Source organism: Sarcophilus harrisii, chromosome 1, assembly GCF_902635505.1.
Source record: "Sarcophilus harrisii chromosome 1, mSarHar1.11, whole genome shotgun sequence".
Lineage (NCBI taxonomy): Eukaryota > Metazoa > Chordata > Mammalia > Dasyuromorphia > Dasyuridae > Sarcophilus > Sarcophilus harrisii.
This window is the reverse complement of record NC_045426.1, coordinates 490,779,250-490,803,496: the sequence shown is the minus strand read 5'-3', so window position 1 is coordinate 490,803,496 and position 24,247 is coordinate 490,779,250. Positions and strand designations below refer to the sequence as shown.

At 34.4% G+C, this 24,247-nt stretch overlaps 1 protein-coding gene across 12 annotated transcripts in view; it reads right to left on the bottom strand.

The window, feature by feature from the left end:
• Positions 1 to 24,247, bottom strand: part of OSBPL1A (oxysterol binding protein like 1A) — a 269,237-nt gene that overhangs the window by 6,788 nt on the left and 238,202 nt on the right. For all 12 annotated transcript variants that reach the window (XM_031946509.1, XM_031946508.1, XM_031946510.1 and 9 more), the window contains 8 exons: positions 22,450 to 22,547; positions 21,053 to 21,235; positions 18,659 to 18,766; positions 17,766 to 17,855; positions 17,149 to 17,275; positions 9,491 to 9,607; positions 8,098 to 8,221; positions 5,849 to 5,939 (listed from right to left, as the gene is read on the bottom strand). In XM_031946509.1, the coding sequence (XP_031802369.1) occupies positions 5,849 to 5,939; positions 8,098 to 8,221; positions 9,491 to 9,607; positions 17,149 to 17,275; positions 17,766 to 17,855; positions 18,659 to 18,766; positions 21,053 to 21,235; positions 22,450 to 22,547 (938 nt within the window). The remainder of the gene's footprint in view (positions 1 to 5,848; positions 5,940 to 8,097; positions 8,222 to 9,490; positions 9,608 to 17,148; positions 17,276 to 17,765; positions 17,856 to 18,658; positions 18,767 to 21,052; positions 21,236 to 22,449; positions 22,548 to 24,247) is intronic.

Sequence of the window (24,247 nt, the reverse complement as noted above, 5' to 3'; positions counted from 1 at the left end):
TGAGATGTCCCAAACCTGTTTCATGGCTCAGGGAAAAACAAAAGGAGCTCCGTTGCCATTACCCCAAGCTCCCTTTACTCAGTCTATCTAGGTCATTTCTGTACCTGTGCCAATCTCCTTCCCTGCTCTTTGGTTCTTTTCATATCCTCCCTTAGCAGTCAAATCTGGTGGGCCTGCCTACCTTCACAAGCCCCATGAGCAGGGCACTCCTGTATCACAGGTCTCTTAGCCCCTTCCCTCCCCAGCACTTTTTAAGATAGAGGAAGTAGAGTGGGGAAGGGATAATATGACAGATAATGTGTTTTCTGTACATATGTTACATATATATGTACTATTAAGATCCTTAAGAACATTCTTTCTGCCTAGTATAGTGCTTAACAATGCTTACTTATACTACACTAAGTATAGTTAAGATATAAATACAGTAGGACATAATTATTTAATAAGTGCTGGTTAAATTAAGTTTTTTCTCTTTATTAACTTAATAATTCATTAAACTGAATGAGAAATCAAGCAATAGGCATAAAAAATTAAAAAATACTTTTCTTTCTATTTAATTTTTCTAAGAATCTCTCTTTCTCTCACACAGAACTGTATAAGTGTTAGTTTATTAATGTGAACAGTTGCAGAAAATGGTCACAGAAAGGTGGTCAAGCAGGGTTTAAGGTAAAATAGCACATGGGAATATACATGCAGTAAACTCAAATGTTGAGGGTTCAATGTCATTTTTATCTGAGAAGTTTTGAAAATTATAAGGTATTCCTAAAGTAAAATGCATCCTGCCCTCCTTGATTGTCATTCCATTCACCTATACAGTTTAATAATCAAATCCCTTGTTTGACATGCTCTTATGCAAAAACAAACAAAAAACCCCCATCAAAAACTTCAAACACCCCAAACAATTCTACCAAAATAATTGGCAAGTACTTATCCAAAATAAGGTACACCAAGGTATTTTAATGTTTGAAAAAAAAGAACCTGAAATTGTCTTTTCAGACATAAGATCTTCTCTCCTACTTGAGGCAAATTTTTTTTCTGCCTCTCCCCAATGTCTCTGGTCCTTCCTGGAACTCCTTCCTGGGACACTACTCAAGATCTTGCTGCTCATGGAACCCTACTGACAAACAATATGAAATGTACATCGTGGGGTGAACAGTTTTAGGAAGCAGTGGGGCCCTTGCAGCAAGTTTGACTGACCACTTGTCAGTGAGGCTGAAGAAGGGTTGGCTATTTGCCTCTGGGCTGGACTAGACAATCTTTGATGCCCCTCCTAATTCTGAGCTGGTGACACAGTTGTGGCCATGTCACTTCTCTGCGCAAAAAGCTGCACTAGTCCCTGGCGCCCCTGAGGAAAAAAAAAGAAATTTGACCTGGCATTTAAACTTCTATAACTAGTTTCCAATGTACATTTTCTGACACTTTATATTATTCTCTTTTTCCTTTTCTATGTTCCTACCAGGAAATTCAACATTCTAGTTCTGCTCTCTTTGATGTTCCATGAGTTTCCTCCATTCCCATTCCCCATCCAGGTCTAATCCAGAATGCACTCTGTGCTCCCACAGCTGTGCCTCCTAAGAACATGCCTTTCCTGAGTTACCCAGTAGCTGATGCTCTTTTTCACCCAAATTATCATTCATTTATTGATCATGATTTATTGATCTCAATTTTAAAAAGCAACCTCCTTTCTGCCTTAAGGGCAGGATTTTGTTCCATCTTTGTATCCCTAAGCCCTATTAATAATATTGTTAGTTCTTTAGAATGTTTGTTAGATTGAATTATTTATTCAAGAGATCTTTTCTTTTGAAAAAGAATAAATTTTGAGGCAAAAGTCAAGAAGGATAGTTCTCCAAATGAGTGGTACTCTTAATCAGCTCCACACAAAATGAGAGCTTGATTTGTTCACATATCTATTCTCTATTCTCCTAAAGAAGACAGTGTGGGGTGGGGGGAGGAGGGAGGGAAGTTGAGGATAACTGGCTTTTAAAAGCTTCAAACCAAAAGCAGAACAGAACTCCCCAATCACAGAAATTACTGGAAAAAGGCTTAGCACAGCTGCTTTTGCCAAGTGTCCCAGCATTTTGATTTAAAACAAGGGGCACAGTTACAATCCAGATCTCAAAAGGAGAGGAAGTAAACACATGCCTAGCAAATAAAGCACTTCAAAGAACAGGCAAACCAAAATCAAGGTCATCGTAAGCAAGCATAACTTATCCAACCTGGGGCCCTGCGCCATGGGGTTTCTTCTGTTTTAAAATGGAAAGGGGTAAGGGAAAATAAGTCATTTGTGTAATGAGACATATTCAATAGCTGCATCCAGTAAAATACACAGAGGGATAGGTTTTATCTGGACCTTTTCTGTATAAATGCAGAGATCTCTAAGGGTTATAAATTTCCTGCCATGTCTACCTGTGGCCTTTCTAAGGTTTGCCTAATCTTTGAACTAAGAGACTTTTTTTTTTTTTTTTTTTTTTTTTTTTTTTAATAGCCTTTAATTTACAGGATATATACATGGGTAACTTTACAGCATTAACAATTGCCAAACCTAAGAGACTCTTTTTCCATAGATATTTGATGCCCTGGACCGTGTGACAAAGGATTGTGCACATGCTATTAACTCATGTTTTTAATCATGGTTATCAGTCCAAAATCTAGAGAGTTCCCCAAAGTGATCTTTCTAAAGGAATCTTTTTCCTCATTCCTCCCTCTCTCTCCCAAACTCCTTTACTGCCCCTTCATTTCATATCCTAGATAAATTATACCTACTGACATCAATATCAGTCTAGAACTGTGATGTTCAATGGCATAGAAACTCTTGGTGAGGAAATCTCTTCCCAGACAGGTCATCGGCTGGTCTGCAACTAAAGGTCTTAAGGGCATTGAATATAAGTGACTAGCCCCGAGGTCAAAGAGTTAATATGTGCTGGTGGTGATGCTTGAAACCGAGGTCACCAGATTCCAAGGCCAAGAGCCTCTTACTCCCATACTGCCTGCCTCTCAATTATACCTTTTACTTCATAAGACTAGCAGATATGTTACATAAAAGCACCAATACGCAATTCTCTCAAGAATAAAATATGCAGGACTGTTTTGTCACTGGTCCCTAAGACTAACCATAATTCTTTTCTTCCTCTACCACGTTGTCTACCTCTCACCACACCATCCAGTTTCCCCAAAGCTCCCCTCAATTCCCTCAGATAAACTTTGCCCCCCATTGTTTCTATTCATAGTAGGCTGAGTGGCTAGCCCCAAAGAAGACATTCCCATAAATATCTGGCTCTATTCTACAGGTGAGTGGACCCAGTGTTCTCAAGTGAGACAAAGCAGCATGTGCTAGTAGTAAGGATTGTCAGTAACGAGGGTCAGTTTTAAATCCCTCAGTTCGGAGGGCTTCAGGACTGACTGAGCCAAGCCCACAAGATAATGGCATTCTGTAGGCTTGATGCTTAACTAGGCCTGGTGCTGAGCCTAATGCCGCGCCACGCGCCACCCGCCACTACAGCTGTAGGTTCCAAGACTTGTTATGCACTGTAGAGCATCTCTTAAACATGAAATGGAAAGGCATAAATATGCCTAAATACAACTGCTTGGAATCATCCATTCATATACTGTTATAGGAAAATGACCTTTACATCTAGTGTTTGGTCTTACGTTCGCTACTGGGGGATCCAATTCTCTAGAACTGGATTTCCAATCATGACATCAAAGAAAACTTTGATAACAATTTCTAATAACAGTTTCTTACTGTTAGTCTCACTGACTGGAACATGGTGCTAATGAAGAGTGTAGCTCTTGAGGGTGGGAATGGTATGGAAAAAAAGTCTGGCAGCTTTTCAAAAGAAAAAAAAAAATACTTCTTTTATTGACAGAAAAAAACTGACCAGGTTTAGGAATTCTATCTGTGTGCTCTTGGTCACAAGCAGTGAGTATGCAAATCCATCACTATTTCTGACGGTACAACTCAAAGAATACATTCTACAGCTAGCTAGTAGATAAGTGGGGTCCTTTTTTGATATAGCAAATAACATATATTTAATTGATCCTAAAGATCTAAACAGACAACTGGGGGGGGGGAAGAAGAGTATATGTCATTTTGGGACTAATAACATTCACCTTTCCTTCCTCTTGTACTATCTTTCTCTTACAAGTCCTTTCTGATAGAAATAACCTTTTACAAACCCCTGCTTATAGAGTTTGAGCTCAGAATGGAAAATAAATGCTGTTATTAACAGTGAATTTTTCTTCAAGATACATTAGAAACAAAATTAAAAATAAAAGGCTAATTAAACTAGAAATTAGAATCCTTTTACATAGATTCTTCAGTTTAGGGAAAATAAACTTATTTTGTTCTCTTTTTATAGGGTGTCATCAAAATGAAAGAGGTTCTATCCTTGTTCTTAAGTCTAATGCACTAGGGCCCATGATACAACTATTGTTTATATTCAAAACATTTATCCTATATTTGCTCTTTCTGTTTCCAAGTGGAATTCAAGATAATTGCTTTATGGTTTATTCATCTATCAAATTTGTTCTTTTGCAAGAGCATTATAGGAATGTGAGAAATTACATAAAGAGTACTTAATGATTGTACATGTTTAACTTGAATCAGATTGCTTTCTGTCTTGGTTGGGGAAGGGAGAGGTGAGGGAGGGAGTAAGAACAATTTAAAACACAAAAATGGTGAAAACTATCTTTACATGTGTTTGGAAAAATAAAACACTATTGAAAACAAAAACAAAAAATATATTTTTTAAAAAGAGTACTTAATAATTAGCTACAACAAAGTTTGTAGGTGTGGAATTAATTTCCTCTTTCATTGAAGAAAAGTAGATTTTGTTAGAGTTAGGTCATATTTAAGAAGAATTTCAATGTTTTCAAAGTACTTTTATTACTATGTACTTTTGCAAACTTTATTACTATGTACTCTTTCCTATGAGGGATATATGGGGAATGCTTTATTGTTGCCATCTTATAGAATAAGAAGTAGAGGGTAAGTGATTTGCCCATCCTTAATCACCAGTTAGATTCTTGAAATTAAGACCTGAATTACCAAGTCTATAAGCTAATATTACAAGCCCAGTGCTTTATCCTCTACTCCACAATAACTCTCAATTGGCAAAAAACAATTGTTTAATTATATATTTATATGTGATGACTCTCAGTATTCCTAAGAGTCAGCCATATTTTTTCAGATAATGGCCATTTCTGTGAACTTAGGGCAAGCTATTAGAAATCATCTTTCTTTTCCCCAAATTTCAAATGTGGACTTTCCTACGCAGTTTCAGACTACTAAAAACCAAAGGAAATAGAAAAGGGAGAATTTTAAAAGCTAAGGAGACATGCTACATCCTTTCCCCTACACATGACTATATGTGTAAAAAATATGATTCATAAGCTGGGTGCTGAGGTAAACAGGACAGGTTTAGTGAACACCAGTCACTAGTTAATTGTCTAAATTGAGCACAAATGGAGCTAGACAGAAACATGGCGCCTATGCATACTCCAAAGGTCTGGGAGGGACCAGTCAAATTTTGATGTTAATCTGGATCTGCACAGCTGATAAAAAGAGATGGGGGCTAGACCCTGACTTCACTGGTAAAGGGAACTCCCAGGTGAGGAAATTCCTTCCACCAATGCAAGCTGGTACCTTCTCCATAACTTACAGTCTTAGGATTGCTTAGAGCACTGAGTGGTTCAGTGATTTGCCCATAGTCACACAGCCAGGATGTGTCTGAGATGGGACTAGATCCCCAGATTATCTTTGTGGGCTTTTTCCAGCACATATGTCACACTGCCTATCATCTGCTAAAAACAGCCAACAATTGCACACTTCCCTCACATATGCATATACCTTGTTTTCCAGTCCTCTTCTGACTTGGACCTATTTTTGCGGGCTGCTCTTTGTTTTTCCTCTAGTCTTTTCTTTTCTTCACTAGCTTGATCTAAAAAAGAGCATTTAAAAACATAAGCAACTCACCAGTTTAGAAACAAAGAAATATTGCAAAAAGTTCACTGGAAAGTCATGAAAAAAATCTGGCACCCATATAAAAATGTTGACCTTGTATGCAGAGAAGAGAGACTCCATTAAGATCTCTGGCTATTCCTTACCTGGCAGAGTATCATCTCTTGGCTGCAACCATCTTTGCTCCTCCCTCCATTCCCCAGGAGAGAGCTGCCTCCTGCAGCTCCCCAATCATTCCTTTAGACCAATAATTCTTAAAGTGCACTTAAGGGAGCTTTGGGGGTTGTTGGAAGGCCCTATCAGAGGGATCTTTTGAGATCCAAACTACTTTCACAATAATAACTAAGGTAGCTTAACTTCTAATATGGTGAGCATTGTTAGATATAATTCATTGAGACAACAGTTTTTTGAAGAGTTTTTAACAATTTTTTATGTGTAAAGAAGTCCTGAGACCACAACGTTTGAGAACTTCTAGGCTTGACCTCTCCATCACCCTTATCCCTCTTGCTCACACTATTTGTTGACTTATATTCTCCCTATGTTAGAGTGTAATCTCATTCAGAGCATGGTTGCTGTTGTACATATCTTTGTATGTTTAGTGTTTTGCATATAGTAAATATTTAATAAATACTGAATTAAATCTGAGGTTTCCTTAAAAGTACTGCTTGGCTTAATAATATGCAGATAACATGGTTGGAAGAAATTTGACAATTTCTAAAATAAAACAAGATTTGATGATTATCATTAATTACTGATCATTCTGGGTATTGTGTCCAGTATAAGATGCCATATTTTTGGAGAAACAATGGCAAGGTGAAGCGTACATCCAATGTAGAAAGTACTCCAAACCGTGCCACAGAAATTCTAGGTAAAGAAAACTGGGGATTAGCTTTCTGTGGAGAAAAGAAGAGCTAGAACAGAAGTATTTGAAGGGCTATAACATAATTAGAATTAGGTTTTTGTTGCTTGTCCCTAGAGGTCATCATTAGGCCAATGAATGAAAGCAATAGGAAAGAAGATTTTAGTACAATTTAAGGAATACACAACTCCTAACAATTACAGTCATTTATGTGGATGTGGAATATAACGAACACATCAAACATGGCTGATGTGTTGGTTGGTTTTGCTAAATTGTTTTTCCTCCTTTTTAAAACCTTTGGTATAAATATAGGCTTACTAAGTTAAGGGGAAGTAGAATATATTCAGAAATTAACTTATGTAAAAGAAAAGTACATCAATGAAGTATTAAATTTAAAACTTTAAAGCAGTCAATAAAAGGAATGAAGGGCTTCAGAAGACAATGAGTTCCTTCAGTCCTGAAAGCTACCAAGCAAATGTTGAATGACAGCTTGTGGTTGATGCTAAAGATAAGATTCATGGTTTGGGCAAGGAATGGATCATGCCATCCATGAGGTCTTTGGACTGCAATTCCAAGATTTATTCTAAGGAACAGACCCTTCCTTTGTCCTTAAATAGGGTTGCCAAGGGAAATAACAAATAATCTCAAAATATATTGCTTCCTGGATGCTGTTATTTCATTGTGTGAATGCTCTTATCAGGGAGCCCATCCCTTCTTTAGGAGTTGATCTTTATCAGTTCCTATGGCCAGAAAAATTTTGGTTACCTGCATTATGGTGATGAGTTTCTGTCTCCAATCCTAACAAAACTAATCACTAAGATACAGAAGTTGTTGATAGACACATACTGAAATCTTTTCCAAGTAAGATTTGATTGAGGTCATGGTCTACTAGTATAAATTGCAACAATTAGGGATCAGCTCCTTCAAACAATGATGCATTGAAGAACGACTTTAATCGAGGATTAAAAAATGTCCTGAAATAATGGATTTTAAACTAGGGATGGAAAGTTTGCTGTTAACTAATTTTTTTTTGTGACTTGTATTTTGATTCCAGTCATATGGAATGTACTTAATTATTAACAAAGTCACATTTGTAATGAATAATTCCATACATTAATAAAATTCATTTTAAATTTAGAAAGTATTTTGAAATACTGCAATTATACTAAGTGTAATGCTTTAAAAATATCCAGGAAATAAGAAAAGAGTAGGTCCCTAATGATGTAAATAATCAGTAATATTACATTTCCCCAAATAAATTAATGTTTTCAGAAGTTACCTATTTCTCCATTCTCCATTGCTCTTATGTCAGGTCGTAACCTGCAGTCAGTCTTAGGAATAACACTCTCCATTTCTTTATCTACTTCATTCAAAACCATAGCAAAGCTAGTAAAATTATACATCTGAAAGGAGGGAAAAATTGCAAATTACAAAAAGTAAAATTATTCATAGGAAGAAATATCTTTAAAACACAAAGACAAATCCCTAACATGTGATATTTCCTCAGACACTGTAATGCTTTCTTGTTTAAGAATTTTAAATCAGAGGATTCACTTCTAAGTTCCTTAATTTAAATTAATTCACTTAAGGGTGTCAGCCTCATATAGATCTGAGGTCAGTCTTTCTATCCCCAGCACTATAGTGCTACGGGACAGAGTAAACATTTAATAAATGCTTCTTGATAGGTACACCAAAATTCTGACCCAAATTCTCCCCCCAAAAATGACAGTTGAAATTTCTGTATTGCTTTAAAGATTTGCAAAGTCCTCTAGGGAGAGATGGGAAACAAACATTTAGTAAGCAAGCTTTTATTAAAATTATATGCCTGGAATATCACTTCATTTTGTCCTTATAATAATCCTGGGAGATAGATAGTAGCATTATCCCCATCTTATGAGGAGGAAACTGAGACAGGTGGAGGTTGGGTGACTTGTCCAGAGTCACACAGATTGTAAGTGTTTGAGGCCAAATTTAACCTTCAGGTCTTTTTGACTCCAGGCCTGATGGTCTATCTGCTGCACCATGACACATTATATCACGTGAGTCTCCTAATTATCATGGGAGATAAAGGCTATTATAATTTTTATTTTATATATGAAGAAAAAGAGGTTCAGAGATGCAGATGTCCTCATCCAGGATCCCATTGGCAGGAAGCTTATGAAGTCTGACACCAATTCAGCTATCCCTATGCTGTCGTCCCAAAGTATATAGACAGTAATCAGGTAAAGCATTTACATTTCTTCTTCTTCACTAGAAATCACTCTTTACTTTCAAGCTAGTGGCTTGTTCATATGTGTTGAGTTGCTAAAGCCAGACAAATAGCATGATCAGAGCTGGCCTGTCTTTTCCACTGGGCCAACTTTCATCAAGGCCAAAGGGCCTTTTCCACCTAAATGTCAAAGTGTATGAAATTCTACTTTTGGAGATTCATTCACTGTCTAGTTGATACAATAAAAACTATCTTAGGAAGTCTTACACGTTAAATATTTGGTGAGGCAGTTTGGTAGAGGGATACAGTCCCAGATTTGGGGCTCAAGAGACAGGGGCTCAGATTCTGCCTCATATATTTACTAGCTTTGTAACGCTGGAAAAGCCACTTAAGTTCTCTGTACCTCAAATTTTTTGTCTGCAAAATGTGAGGTTTAGAGAGTAGGCAGAAATCATGGTCTGACCTGTGCAGAGTTGGGAGGCCTTGGAGCTATCCTCCAGAGCAAAACACTTCCTGGGATGACATGCACACTTTCAGAATCTGGCAAAGGCATTTCATCTGGTTCCTCAGAGGTGCCCATCTGTAAGAAGCAAACAGATGAGCACAATTTACATGCAACTTTACCTTTTGGAATTTTACTATAGGTTTATTCAGTATTTTAACTATTTCTTTTTTTGATAGTATTTTATTCCCTTCCCCCCCCCCCCAGTTATATGTTAAGAAAAATTTTAGCATTCATATCTACAATAGTCTGAGTTTCTAATTTTTCTCTTTCTCCCTTCCTTCCCCTTTTCCAAAGATGGTGGCAGTTTGATATGGTTTATACATGTACTATAATGTGAAATAATATTTTCATATTCATCAAAGTTGTGAAAGAAGAAATAGATAAAAGGAAAAAAAAAGAGAAAGAATAAAGTTAAGTGGAAAAAAATGCTTTGATCTACATTCCAGATTCATCAGTTCTTTATTTGTTTATGGATAGTGTTTTCCTTTGTAAGTACTTTTTACTTGTTTTGAATCACTATGTTCCTGAGAAGAACTAAGAAAATCATAGTTTATCATCACATAATAATGCTAATCCTGTGTATGATGATTTCCTGGTTCTGCTCCTTTCATTTTACTTTTCAGTTTTTCCAGGTTTTTCTGAAATCTGCCTGTTCATCATTTCTTATTGCATGATGGTGTTCTGTTACATTCATATATCAGTGTTTTTTTTTCAGCCATTCTGTAAGCACTGATTCTCTTTGATTTTTTTATGATCTCTCTGGGATACAGATCTAATAGTGGTATTGTTGGGTCAAAAATATGTAGTATTATAGCCCTTTGAGCATAGTTCCAAATTACTCTCCAGAATGGTTGGATCATAGCTCCATAATTCCTCAATTTTCCCACATCTTCTCCAACATTTATCACTTTCCTTTTTTATCATATTGGCCAATCTGATAGATGTTAGGTGGTATCTCAAAGTTGTTTTAACATGCACTTCTCTGGTCAAAAATGATTTAGAGTACTTCTTCACATACCTATATTTAGCTTTGATTTCTTCATCTGAAAACTGCCTGTTTACATTCTTTGATAATTTATCAATTGACGTATCTTTAACTATTTCAAAACACTCTTATAAAATTAATTTTATCTGTCAGGTACCCTTTTAAATGTCATCTCTTCTAAACCTCTAGATTGTAAGCTCCTAAAGAGCAAGGACAATGTTTTCATTGGCTTGTTCAACTTCAGCACTTAGCAGATAAGTGATTAATAAACATGAGTTAAAATGAATATTAAGTATTTTTTAAACTAAGTATAACACTGAATATTTACTGAATACTGCTCAAATTTGGACAAGTTAATAATTGGGACATTTGGGGACTGTAAAATAGGATCCCTATCCAAGGAGTTAGTATAAATCAAAGTCACTCCTTTTTCTAAACTACCTCCCATCTACTCCCCTTTCATAATACTTCACTTGTATCTCTCCTTATTAATACATTATACTTTGTATGATTAAATCTAACAAGTATTAGGTAACTTCTACACAAGACAATGTACTTAAGTGTTCATACAAAAAGAAAAAAAGAAAACAAGAAACAACTTCTACTTTTCAAGATTTTATTATTTAAATATAAAACTTTTTCTTAAAAATATAGTGGTTATATATAATGGATAAATATAAGGTTATAATATGACAAAAGCACGTGAAAGGTACAAAAACTATCCTTTGTGTAACAGAGGTTAGAATCAATTACCCTCATGTATAGTTTTGGTGGGGTTAATTATCCCTCTACTATTGGTCCATTTTCCTGATTCAGCCTCATCCCAGATTTTAAGATGATCAAAGTATACTTTGAGATTTCCTTATTTATAAAAACTTAACATCTTTTAAAATAATCATTTAGCTTTGAATTCCTACCCCAGTTTATTAAGTATTTTTTATTTAATAAGAAGGAGAAACCTCTCTTCCAATAAACTTATATTCATCTTTATATGTAAACCTCCCCAACCTGCTAGGCTTATATAACCGAAAAGTTACAGCCTATACTACTTATTGTAAGTATTTAACAACAAATTTAATATAATAGCTGTGAAAAAAATCATAACCCAGAATCACTATAACTTTTTTAATCATCACTATAACTATTGATCCTCTCAATTCTGAAAACATAGGTTTACCAATTAAAATCTTTTCTCAAAAAAAAAAAAAAAAAAACCTTCATAGTAACAAGATAGAGTTCATTCAGGAAAGCAGCTCTCTTTATTTTGTTTCATGTAGCCTCTCTTAATTAAGTCAGTCAGAAAACATTTATTAAGCTCCTATATGTGTCAGGAACTGTGCTAAGTCCTGGAAACACAATAAAAACAAAAAGCCTTTGATTTTGTAGAATTTCCAATCTAATGGGGGACACTTACATAGATTGCAAACAACTATGTATGAACTTATATGTAGACCAGATGGGAAATAGTCAATAGAAGGAAGAAAAACATTAGGTTTAAGAGGATTAAGAAAGGTTTCCTCTAGAAAGCAAGATTTTAGCAGGAACTTGAAGGAAACCAGGAGGTGGAGATGAGAAGGGAGGGGAGTACATTGCAAGTGTGAGAGACATGATAGCTGAACTCTCATCTCTCAAAAAATTCTATTCCCTTTTAAAGGGTGAGTATGCTCCTTTTCTATGAGAGAAACTATTGAAGTTGTATAAATACAACTATTGTTGTATTTATAAACGAAGGGATCATAGCATATGATTTCTAAAGTCATTCTATTTCTAAATCTCTAATGATGATGATGATGATAATGAGAATAAATAATTACAGTTCAGAGGCAGAAAAAGATAAGTGCAGACTAGAATATTTTTGCAAAATTCTTACAGCATGGTTAGATATGGCTCAATGTCTCATTTTATTAACTTTTTCTTTTCTATAAGGAAGGGGCTCTATTTGTGTGTGGATTCGATGATACATGGAAATACATATATTATATATACATATGTATGTATACATATGTACTTTCTTATTTAGACATGTTTGTTTATTGAAATGGGCAGAAAAAATGATATTTATGTGAGAGTTCAAGAGAAGCAGCTCCTTAGAAAAGAAATATTTACTTATGGTAAAAAATGACCAGAGTATCTTTTTCTCAGCAACTCATTTACTTATAACTTATTTGGATTTTAAGAGTGATCAGAAACTCTGAAAACTAGAATGCTTTGGCAACTACAGGACAACTGTCCATTGTGTAGCTACAGTGAAACTGGCAGAAATGCGAATTGCGGGTTTTTATCCTAAGGTAGAGGTGAATCATTTCAAACCAGTGGGTGCTACTTTGTTTAAAGCCAGGGTCAGTGAATATGATATGACATAACATAACAATCAATAAAATATGCAAGTGGTTAAGCCTTTATTTTTGGATAGACTTGGAGAAAGGCAGAGGGTTCAGGAAGGAAAAGCATGATCCATTTGTAGGAGTTCCATTTAAGGAGTCAGAATAGAAAATAATGAGGTCATTATGTGTATACCTTGTGAAATCTGTTAATTATTTTATAAACACACTTTTTAGAAACAAAAAACAGGCTGCTTATATTCCAATTCTAGAAAAAAGTCAAGAATAAGTTTGAAACTTAGTTTCACAAATGGGGAGACAAATTCTGACAGCTGAGATGGAAGGAAAGTTTTCAAATACAATAGCTATTAAAACAATTTCCAACTATATCTTTTTGACAAATTAGTCATCTCATATCTGCTAAGAGATGTCCCAATTGATGAAGTCACTATCTTTCTTGGTTGCCCATCTATTTTTATAAAATTCTGACATTTAGTTTTCTCACTTCTATTAAGCCACACAGTTGTGCTCCTGTAATGATTTCCTAAGTCTTTTCTTAAGACCATGCACAAGATATCCCATCCCTCTTTCAAGTGACTTCTTTAACATCAAGGTCAAAAGATCTATGATTTCATTTCTGTATGATGATGCATTAATGCAGACTGAAATCCCTCTCTACGGGACTCAGTCAAAGGTCTTCTTGATTTATTGTGTGCAAAAAATAAATAAATTTGACCAAAAAACTCCTTAGCTAGGAAGATCTTTAGGGGACAGAAAGATATGGAGTCCCAACCTGTATTCTGACAATATAGCCTTCAAGAGTGCAAGGATCAGTTTTATGCCAGGAGGAAGGATCAGAGCAGTAAGACACTGGTTGATTTGTCCATTCTGTCCTATAGTCACTGGACTATATGCATTATTTCTCTCCACTTCCTTGGCCTGATTGCAGAGACACATAGAAAGCTACTATTTGGTGAAATAAACTGGCCAGGTGTTCTGCTGTGGGCCTTGTAAAATCTGGCCCTACTGGTATCTGACAGCTGACTTTGAATTTAGCTCATTCAAAGAGATCTAATTCTCTTTAATGGTATTTAAAGAAGCTAGAGTGCTAAATTTGGGAGTCACAAAGATGTGAGTTCAAATTTCCCTCAGTCAACTCAGTGACGTGGGAGAAGTAACAATTATGAGGATCTCAATTCATTTGTTAAATGTGGATAATAATAATAATAATAATAATAATAATTAAATATATATATATATATCTCACAGTAAGTTGTGATGAAGGCCACATGAGATAATACACACACACATACGTATATAAAGCACTTTGCAAGCCTTAAAATGTTATATAAATATTAGCTAGTTATTATTTAGCAATATATTCAGAAGGGTTATGTCTCTACCCAGCACTGTTAAACAAAAACTCTTCAAAAATTAGAAGGCAACTAATATCGAAGAGACAGAATTCAGAAAATACTTTGCTGTTTTGAAAACTATCTCTCTTCTTGATACCAGCTCATCAGACCTGAACAAACAACCTTTTGGTTACTATTTGGCTTCAAATCTCTCTTCTGCCGGAAAGAAATTTGCTAACTTTCTGATTATCATTGCTGATGTCTTATAGGAGAAAATTCTGTTCCATGAGATTAATTTTCCCCAGAATATTAATTATTTCATCAAGAGGAAGGTCTAAAAAAGAGAATGGCAACAGGACACTAAAGCTAATTCACCTCTGTGATTATTATACTCATTATTTATAGAATAAAAGACAATAGAACGGCATTCGTTAACTATGAAAATAAATTTCAAGAAAAGCTTTATAGTTTAAGAACTTCAAATTTTAAAATAAAATACAAAACTTCTGTTAGGGAAAATTAACATCTCTTTAACATTTAAAGTATGAAGCATGTCAGCTACAGGCACTCACAATGAGAAAGAAAGTAAAATTACTATCTATTTTCTTATCTTATATCTACTCATTTCCCCCCCAAACAACAGATTACTATGGATTACTTCCTCTATTCTCTTCCTCTGCTGCTGAATGGTACAATAGGAAGTCACATGACTGTGCTCATATATCCTCACCAAATTTATATTATATAATCTCAAGTGGGCTCCCAACTGATACAACACTAATCCTTTTTTGCTTCCCTGACTGATATTTAATCCTAATTCCCACAGCATCTATTTCAAATCTCTTTTCTTCTCAAGCCTCTCACACCACCTGCCCTCTCAGCAAAAGACCATGTTTCATACTTCACTGAAGACACTGAAGTGATTTGTCTTAAACCTTTTCTCCACTTTTACCTCTCAAATTCCCCCCAAAACACTCTTTACCCTCTTTTTATTTGACTTAGTCTTGGAGAAAGAGATGAGTGACTCTTCTCTTTGCCCAGGACAACCATTTTCTTTTGTGTCCTGAATGTCAATTGTTGTCCCCTGGATCAGATTCTCTTCCTAAATTTCAGTCTCTTCTTATCCACTAGTTCCTTCCCTACTAGTTACAAACATGCCCTGATTTTCCAAATTCTTAGGAAAACCTCATTTGATTTTCTACATTCTCCCCATCCCCATCCTTCCCAAGCTCTTTCACAGCCAAATTCCTAAAAACAAAACAAAACAAAAAAACTCTCTAGACTCACCCATTCCATTTTCTTACCTCTTATTTCTCAATTCATTGCAATATGTTTTATGACCTCATCATTAACCAAATTTTCTCTCTCACAGGTTACCAAGGAGCTCTTAATGGAAACATTCAATGAACTTTCTTTCTATTGCTCTCTCTTAGGTGCTCTTCTGCCTGTGTTTCTGTGGATGTTTCTCCTCCATCTCTCTGATTCTTCTTTCTCATTCTCCTTTGCTGGATTACATCCACATCTTGATTCTTGTGTATGGGCACTTTGAGAGCCCTGTTCAATCTACATTCATCCTCTTAGAAATCTCATCAATTTCATGGATTCCCCTATCATTTACATAGAAAACTAACAGTTCTATTTAGTTTTAATCTCTTTCCTAAACTCTAGTTCCATCTCACCAATTGCCTATTGGTCCCACTAATTGTGCCATAGGCTGTTCAAACTCAATATTTCCTAAGAGAATTCATCATCTTTCAATCTTTTTTTTTTTTTTTTTTTTTTTGCTGAGGCAATTGGGGTTAAGTGACTTTCCCAGGATCACACAACCAGGAAGTGTTAAGTGTCTAGAGCCAGATTTGAACTTAGGTTCTCCTGAATTCAGTGCTGGTGCTCTATCCACTGCACACCTGGCATCTTTCAATCTTAACTTTGATACTTTTTTAGGGGTGCCACTCTCCTTCTAGTCATTTATGTGCACAAACCTCAGAATCACCCTTAATTCCTTGTGCTCCATCTTTCTACCTATCCAATAATTTGACAGATCTCACTGTTTCTCCCTATGTCATCTTCCTCGGCTCCCTCAGGTACCAGTCTAATTCAGGTCTTTCTGTTGTCTCTCCCTTCTCCCACCCTTCTTCCACACAGCTGCCAAGAAGAGATTCATAAAACAAATGTCTAATCTCATCCCTCTCGTGCTCCAGTAATTCCCTCTTACCTCTAGGATAAAGTACGCACTTCTGTGTGGTAGTTAAAGTTCTCTGTGAAAACAGTCCTGCATTACCTTTGCAAGTTTATCACACATTATGCTCCTTCATTCACTCTATGTTCTCCATTTCTCATACAGCACCTTCTTCCTCTTGCCTCCAAATTACCACAAGCTGAATACCTTCCCCAACTTTCCCATTCTGTATGTGCTTGTTCCTTTTCTCATCCTCAGCCTAAGTACCACTTACTAGAGGAAGCCTATCTTGCCCCCCCCCCTCCAGTTGCTAATAGTCTTTCCTCTAAAAATTATTTCTGACCTACATATATATCTGCTTTTCTCTGTACAGAATCCAAGATCCTTAAAGCAAACATGGTTTGGTTTTATCAGAGTCTATGGCTATACCTGGAAAAATGCTGGTTGGTACCTACATACTTGTTGAATGAATCAACTTTTCCATTTCAGGGTCAATTAGATAAAAGCACAACTTTTGATCGATCTAAAACGTTTGATAAAAAAAGATGAAAATCATGCCCATTTGGGGGCGCATTCTAATGTATTAAGCCTAAGGCATTTTAGGCTAAAATGTATATGCTAGAAAAAAGATCCAAGAAAACAACTCTTGTAGCAAATAGAAATCTCTGGGAATACAACTTTATACATGGCCCCACCACGTCTCTCCTGTGAAGAGAACAAGGCGTGCCTGATGATAGTGTCTGACATTGCTACGAATGTGCTGTCACAAAAGTCACCTGTTTGCTGCTTTTCTTCTCATCTGCATTTTTCTTGTCATTCTTCTTACACGCCTCAAAGGTGGCAGGATCCACACTGTACAAGCACTCTGTCCACTTCCCGTAGAGGGCCCGTAGCTTCTTTTTGCTGTAAAAAGAGGCTAGCATCAGTTACATTTAAAAAAGACAGAAGGACCCAGAGAGAGGACTGGGGGGAGGGGGAGAGGAAAAGGTTGCAACATAACATTTTCACTTTTTTTGTTGTGATTTGCTTGAAATTTATTTTCTTTTTCATCTTTCTTCCTTTTTGATCAGATTTTTCTTGTGCAGCAAGATAATTATATGAATATGCATGCATATATTGGATTTTTACCATGTTTAACATATATTGGTTTACTTGCCATCTAGGGGAAGGGAGGGAGGAAAGGGAGAAATTGGATTGCAAGATTTTACAAGGGTCAATAGTGAAAAATTATTCATGCATATGTTTTGAAAATAAAAAAGCTTCAATAAAAATAAAAAAGACAGCAGGTGAACATTTCAACTTCTTGACAACACTCTTTGTAAATTTATCTCACAACTGTTTTAATGTGGAAGCCTATTTCCCATTTACTTCATAATTAAAATAGGAATATTACCTTTTATCCTGAATGTAGCCTTCCACTTTGTGTAATTCCTTTCCAAAAAGGCCACATGGCTTGAAGTTTAATATACATTTCTCTCCAGTCCTAAGATAAAGACATCACATTTAGATGACTATCTACATTTATTGGATAAAAATTTATAAAGAACATGACACAGAATGAGGTAAATTGCCTCCAACCAACTTACTTGTATAATAATACCAAATGTTGAATAATAAGGTGATACAAGCAAGAAATTAGATGCAACTTGACCTATTTGTTGCCTATAATAACTCTTCCTCCCATTGATATAACAGAGTTATAAAAAAGTTTATTCACAATTTCTGAGGCAATCAGTGCAATCATATTATCTCCATTTTGTAGCTAAGAAAATTAAGGCTCAGAGAAGAGGCAAATGTCCGTGATCACAACATTATCCAAGGGTGAGAGTCTGGATTCAAACCCTGGGTCCTGACCCTGCCAAATTCAACCTTCTTTCCACTCCTACTATGTCACTATTTGTTTCTTTGATAATTCATCAATTTCCACCATAGTTACTCTTCTTTTCTTTTCCTTTTTTTCATAGTTACTCTTTTTAAAAATCTAACAATAACAATAGATTTTATTTATACAGTACTTTGAGCTTTTATAAATATTATCTCCTTAGGAATCAATTGCTACAATCTGTTCATTTCACAGATTAGAAAACTGAGGCTCAAAAAAGTGAATACTCATTCACTATCACAGATTCATTCATTCATTCATTCATTCATTCATTCATCAAGCATTTCTTAAGTGCCTGCTGTGTCCCAGGCACATTTCAGTTATTCTTATCAGAAACTCACAAAACTCCATTAGCTGCTTTAAAAGAACATGTATGTGGATTCCACTGCAAAAGTCTAACTTACTTATGGTTTGTTATCTCCATGTTGCCATACTGCTCAATCCAGAGTTTACCCACAATAATGTTATGTACACAGCAAGTAGGATTTGTCCACGTATAGGCTTCATTGTGCCTAAAAAAGTAAAGGAGGAATAGGACATTATTATATTGTTGTTTGACTTAGTTAATAAACCACTGGCTTATAAAGAAAGATATAATACAAATAACAAAGTGTCTTCTAAATGATGTAGCCTAAGAAGTTTAAAACTAGCACCCAATAAAGGTTAAAAACAACAACAACAACAAAAAACTCCACCCCATTAGCTTTCAATAAAGAATTATTTATTAGTATTTGAATTTTTTATGAATTTAGTGCAAATGCCATTATGCAGGCTGAGAAAACTTAAGCCTTCCACAATGTCATTTAACAACCAAGTGATATACATAAAATATTTTCTTGAAAAGAAAACAAAATTAGTTTATGGAAATGATTATAGATTCTATTGTAAGATTTATATGTCAAGGATGCCTTGATAAGAAGGAAGTTTCCATATATATCAAAGTACTTAAAGTGGTACTTTTTTGTGATAACAAAGAATTGAAGACAAAGTAAATGACCACTGAATGAGGAATGGCTAAGAAATGTGGAACATAATTGTAAAAGAATATTATTGTGCTGTTAAGGAATGATGAGTATGAATACAGAGAAGCATAAAAAGAGCTATATGAACTGATGCATATTGATGTAAGCAGAGACAAGAAAACAATATATCACATGAGTAAGACAACAACAACAAAAAAATCAAAGTGAACACTGAAAAAAAAAAAAGAAAAAGACTCTTCAAAAAAAAAAAAACTATGAAAAGACATAATAATAATATAGCTTTAATATAATATAGCATAATAATAACTCCTTAGCAGAAGTGGGAAGTCTATGAGTATAAGTTTTAGACTTTTATTTTTAGTATACTGAATAATTAAAGGATCTATTATGCTATGAAAGATTGATATTGGTATTGGGCAGTGAAGCTGTTATTTTCTTTTGGGAAATATTATTGGTTATATGGGATAGCTCTCAGGGGTTGAGGATTAGGGAACTAGAGGAAATTATGGTGATATTAAAAAACTAGAACGTATATTTAAAAAGAAATGATTTCGTACATATCCAATATTTAAATAAACTAGTAACATGCCTAAGCACTTAGTGTGCAAAAAGATAAAATGGAACATACATTAATGTGTATTCTGAAAACAAATTTAGATTATAGGAATAATTCTAAAGTTTCCTCAAACTTTAAATTAAACTATTATCACTGATTAAAAAAGGTTTGTATGAAAATAACTAGAAGTTTACATCCCCTCCTCAAATGCAAATGAAGTAGAAAACTGGAACAAGATCCCAAAAGGCTTTCTAAACAAATTTCAAAATAGCTCAGTAAACAAAGCAGGAAAATTTTGGTGCATTGCAAATGCTCCTTTAAAAAAAGCACAGATTAGTACTTGAGCTTGATTTTACCATAATTTTTCGTCTGATTTGTAAATATTCTTTTAGAAGAGGAAAGGAAGCAGAAGATGGATTAGATCATCCTTACAATACTTTGTAATTCTAAAATTCTATGCTTTTGTTAGATATTCTGAAACTATTTTTTACAATTAGTAAACATGTGAAATGATGACAGAACTTAATTCATTTAGAAAAATGGCAGATTACAGGCTTAAACACTGTTACAATCATTTACAAAGGTTGTTTGGCAAGATTTGAGAATACGTTTATGACTATACATTATAACACTGACGAATTCCATTTTTAAAAATATACAAACAACACTGTTCACATTGCATGAATCTAATTGTGGTAATTTAACCAAAGAAATTGCAGTTAAAAAAACTACGACATCTAATCTAAGTAAATCTAAATTCAGGATTCTAAAGCATGAATCCCAACTATAGTATTCCCCATAAGTGGCTGGCCAGTCTCTATTTAAACTGTTTCATTCCTGGGGAATCCAATACCTCCCAGGGTTAGACTGTAATTTTTTTGGGACAGTTCTAGGTATTAGGGAGTTTTTCCTTCTGAAAACTTCTTCCCTTTAAAGTAAAGGAGAATCAAGTTAATCCCTGTTTCACATATCAGTCCTTCAAAGATTCAGAGAAGCCAGACACAATGAAATTTGTCAATATCTCTTCTAGAATGTGATCCCTAGAATAAGAAAAAAAATACTCTAGTTTTGGCAGAATGGATTTCCTCCACCATATATAGATTCTATTTCATTTAATATAGAATAATAGTGAATTTCCTTTTATACATGAATTAGGTTGTTTTCTTTAAATGAATAATTTTTAGTTTTAAAAAATGTGTGCATGTGTATGAGCACATGTGCATGTGCATAGGGAGACTAATGACATCATATCAACTTACTCAAGAAGCTCCAAAGTGATGGTTCCCTTGGGTTCAGCTTCCACACTCTTACCCCAGAACTTGAGTTTGGGATAAATTGATCCATGAAAGATAAAGTCATTGTTTAATCCTTCAGCATGAAATGCGCTCACTGGAGGATGATGGCTCACTTGCTCTGAGATAAGTCTGAATCCAAGATCATCTCTTCAAGAATGAAAAAAAATACTGTAAGTTAAACTTGTTCTGTAATGATATTATTTCAGTCACTTATGTAAAGGAAAGCACAAAATCCAGGCTGAAGATAATTAGGTTTGAGTCTTGATTCTAACTCTTACTAGCTGTGTAACTTGAGGCAAGTGACTTAAACATGTCATAGTTTCCCCACCTATGTAATAGATATAATAGACTTTCTGTTTCACAGGCATGTTAGCAAAGTGCTTGGTAAACTATAAAATACTCCATTATTAGATACTGACATTTCTGATATAACTATTTTGTGACTTTAAAAGATATTACTAAGCAAATAAATCAATATTATAATCCCGATGTACAGAACACCACAGTAGTAACAAAACCATAGTAGCATTTTCAAAACTGGTGAATTCAAGACCCATTTTCACATCTACTACTCTTCATATCAAAGTTATTATTAACATATAAATGTGTGGGGAAAGTGATGCTACCTATAGAAATTTAAAGCCTGACACTTCAATCTGTAAAATTTTCTATGGGGAGAAAAATTAAACAAGATCAAGATATTTATTTCTAGTTTAAAAAGGCAGGGACTGGCATGAGAGGTAGAGGAGAAAGGAAGTGCATGTGTGAAATGTGAACATCAAGAAAGATTCCTTCGTAAACCACACAAATATGCCAGAAAACAAAGCATGAGGAATTAAATACAATTATATTTTTGTTCCTATTATATGCATAGCTGCACATACTAAATGTGATTTTCTATGTTTTTGAAAAATTAATTTGATTAACAGAGCAGGTCTAAGGAAGTACAACAAATCTCAAGGACCCTCAATAGTTAAATGACAATTTCTTCTTTTTGAACTTTAATAGCATACTATTCCCTAATATTAGTTAAAATAAATTCTTTTAAGTCATTTTAGTGTTATCAACAAAAGTTTTTGTTTAAGTAAAGTTCTGAGTTGTTCCCTTTTCCTAGAAGGCATTAAAATTACCTTTTGGCTCAAACTAAAATTTTTTCTTAAGAAAATGGTTTAACAATTTAATTCTAAAGTCACAGATTCTAAAGGCCAGATTATGTAGGAAAGTCAGGCAACACTTCATTAATAAAAGGAAAAAAAGGAATTGTATAAAAACAAACCAGAAGTTATAAAGAAAACTACATTCAGAAAGAATCAGCCATATCCCACCAACTATATTTAAATGTAGTGACAGAGATATCTTACCGGACTAATTCATATGTTTCTCCAAGCAGTGGGTTGAAAGGCTTCCCTGTGCGTTCCCATTGAGAAGCAACAGCAGATACAGCAAATGCGGCTACACACTATGGAACAAAACATTAGTTCAAGCCAAAAATAATCTCATACTCAAGAATCAAGGTTTCATTTACTATATATACTATGGTTATTTTTTTTATTGGTATGTTTACTCTGAATTCTCAAAACCTTTCCTAACACCTAGACAGTTTGGACAATGGCACTAGTGGTATACACAAAAAAGTTTTTTAAAGTAAAAATTACTTTGATCATCTACCAGTGATTTTCTATCTAAACTCTAGTGTTATGATCTCCCTCAAAGTGTCCTAAATTATTTGAAGAACTTGATGTAAATTGCAAACCAACATTTTGCTTTAATTTTTTTTTTTTAAATCATGATCTAAACAATAGTTAGAAAGATAAGGGAATGTGGTAAAACTGAAAAAATAAAATTAAAAAAAGAACCCATAGAGTATTAGTTCCTAAGAGGATTAGAATAATAAAGCTATATAAAGGAAAGGAAAAAAATGGATTCTGTATATATATATATATATATATATATATATATATATATATATATATATATATATATATATCTCAGAAGACTATGTGGTACTTTGCAGAAAAATAATAGGGTATCCAATATACATCAATGCTTTTGTTCAGATTGCAGCATACTTAGCTGTGAGAAAGAGTCTTTACAAGTCTTGGTAGTATGGAGAGGAGTTTAGGGGCATATTGAGTAAAAATCTGCCGAATGCTGCATATATTTAGAACCACTAATGTATCCTGGTAACATTCAAAGAACATGTAGTTAATTCCTGTTTTAATTTCTTTTTTTTTTTCAATGACAGGATGAGATTCAGAGTTATTAGGGATCTTAAAAATCATCTAGTCCACCCCTTTTTTTAACAGATGAGGAAGGAGTCCAATAGACGTCCATACCTATAATGCTATAAATAATGAAGACAGAGCTGGAATTGAAGCCTCTTATCTCCAAATCCAAGGCTCTTCTCACTATAGCGTATCGTTCAAGGCATCCAAAAAAATTATTAGTTTTAACCAATGGGGCAACCCAGTTTCACCTAATAAATATGATTATGTATTCATTTTCTGAATATCTAAGAACAGATTATGTGACATTGTAAATCTCTAGATAATTTTCTTCAATATTAGATATTTAATTCCACATATATAACTTCATCTTCTATCTAAGTATAAATAAGTAAAAGACATGCTAGAGAGTCAAATCTGTTGCTTATCAATGATTTCAAAAAGATTGCTAGTTATAGAAGGCACAAAATAATGGCTTACCTTTAAAGTTCCTTTTATTTACCTTAGTGTAAAACATAAATATTATCCACATTGTGCCACTCTAAATTAACGTATATTCTGGAAAGAACCATTTCCTGGGTTGCAATTATGTGTTTGGTTTCATTTTCCCAAACCAGACCAAATTGAGAATTAAAAATGGGAGCAGTGTCTCCTTGTATACTTTTACTGTAATGGGATGATCTAGCAGTGATTTTTATGCTACTAATAAACCTAGTAGTTATATTAGAGGAGGCTATAACAGTGTTTCTGCTCTTAAAATATTAAATACATTATTATAGATACTTAACCAAAAGATAAAAGAACATATATGATGGTTTACATTGCCCTTTAGAGAGCATATTCCCAGGGTCAGGCACAATTTCTGGCATGAAAAAGACACTAAAAAAGTAAATGTTGATTTATTTTGATAGTTCCAGAATAAGTTTTTTTTCAA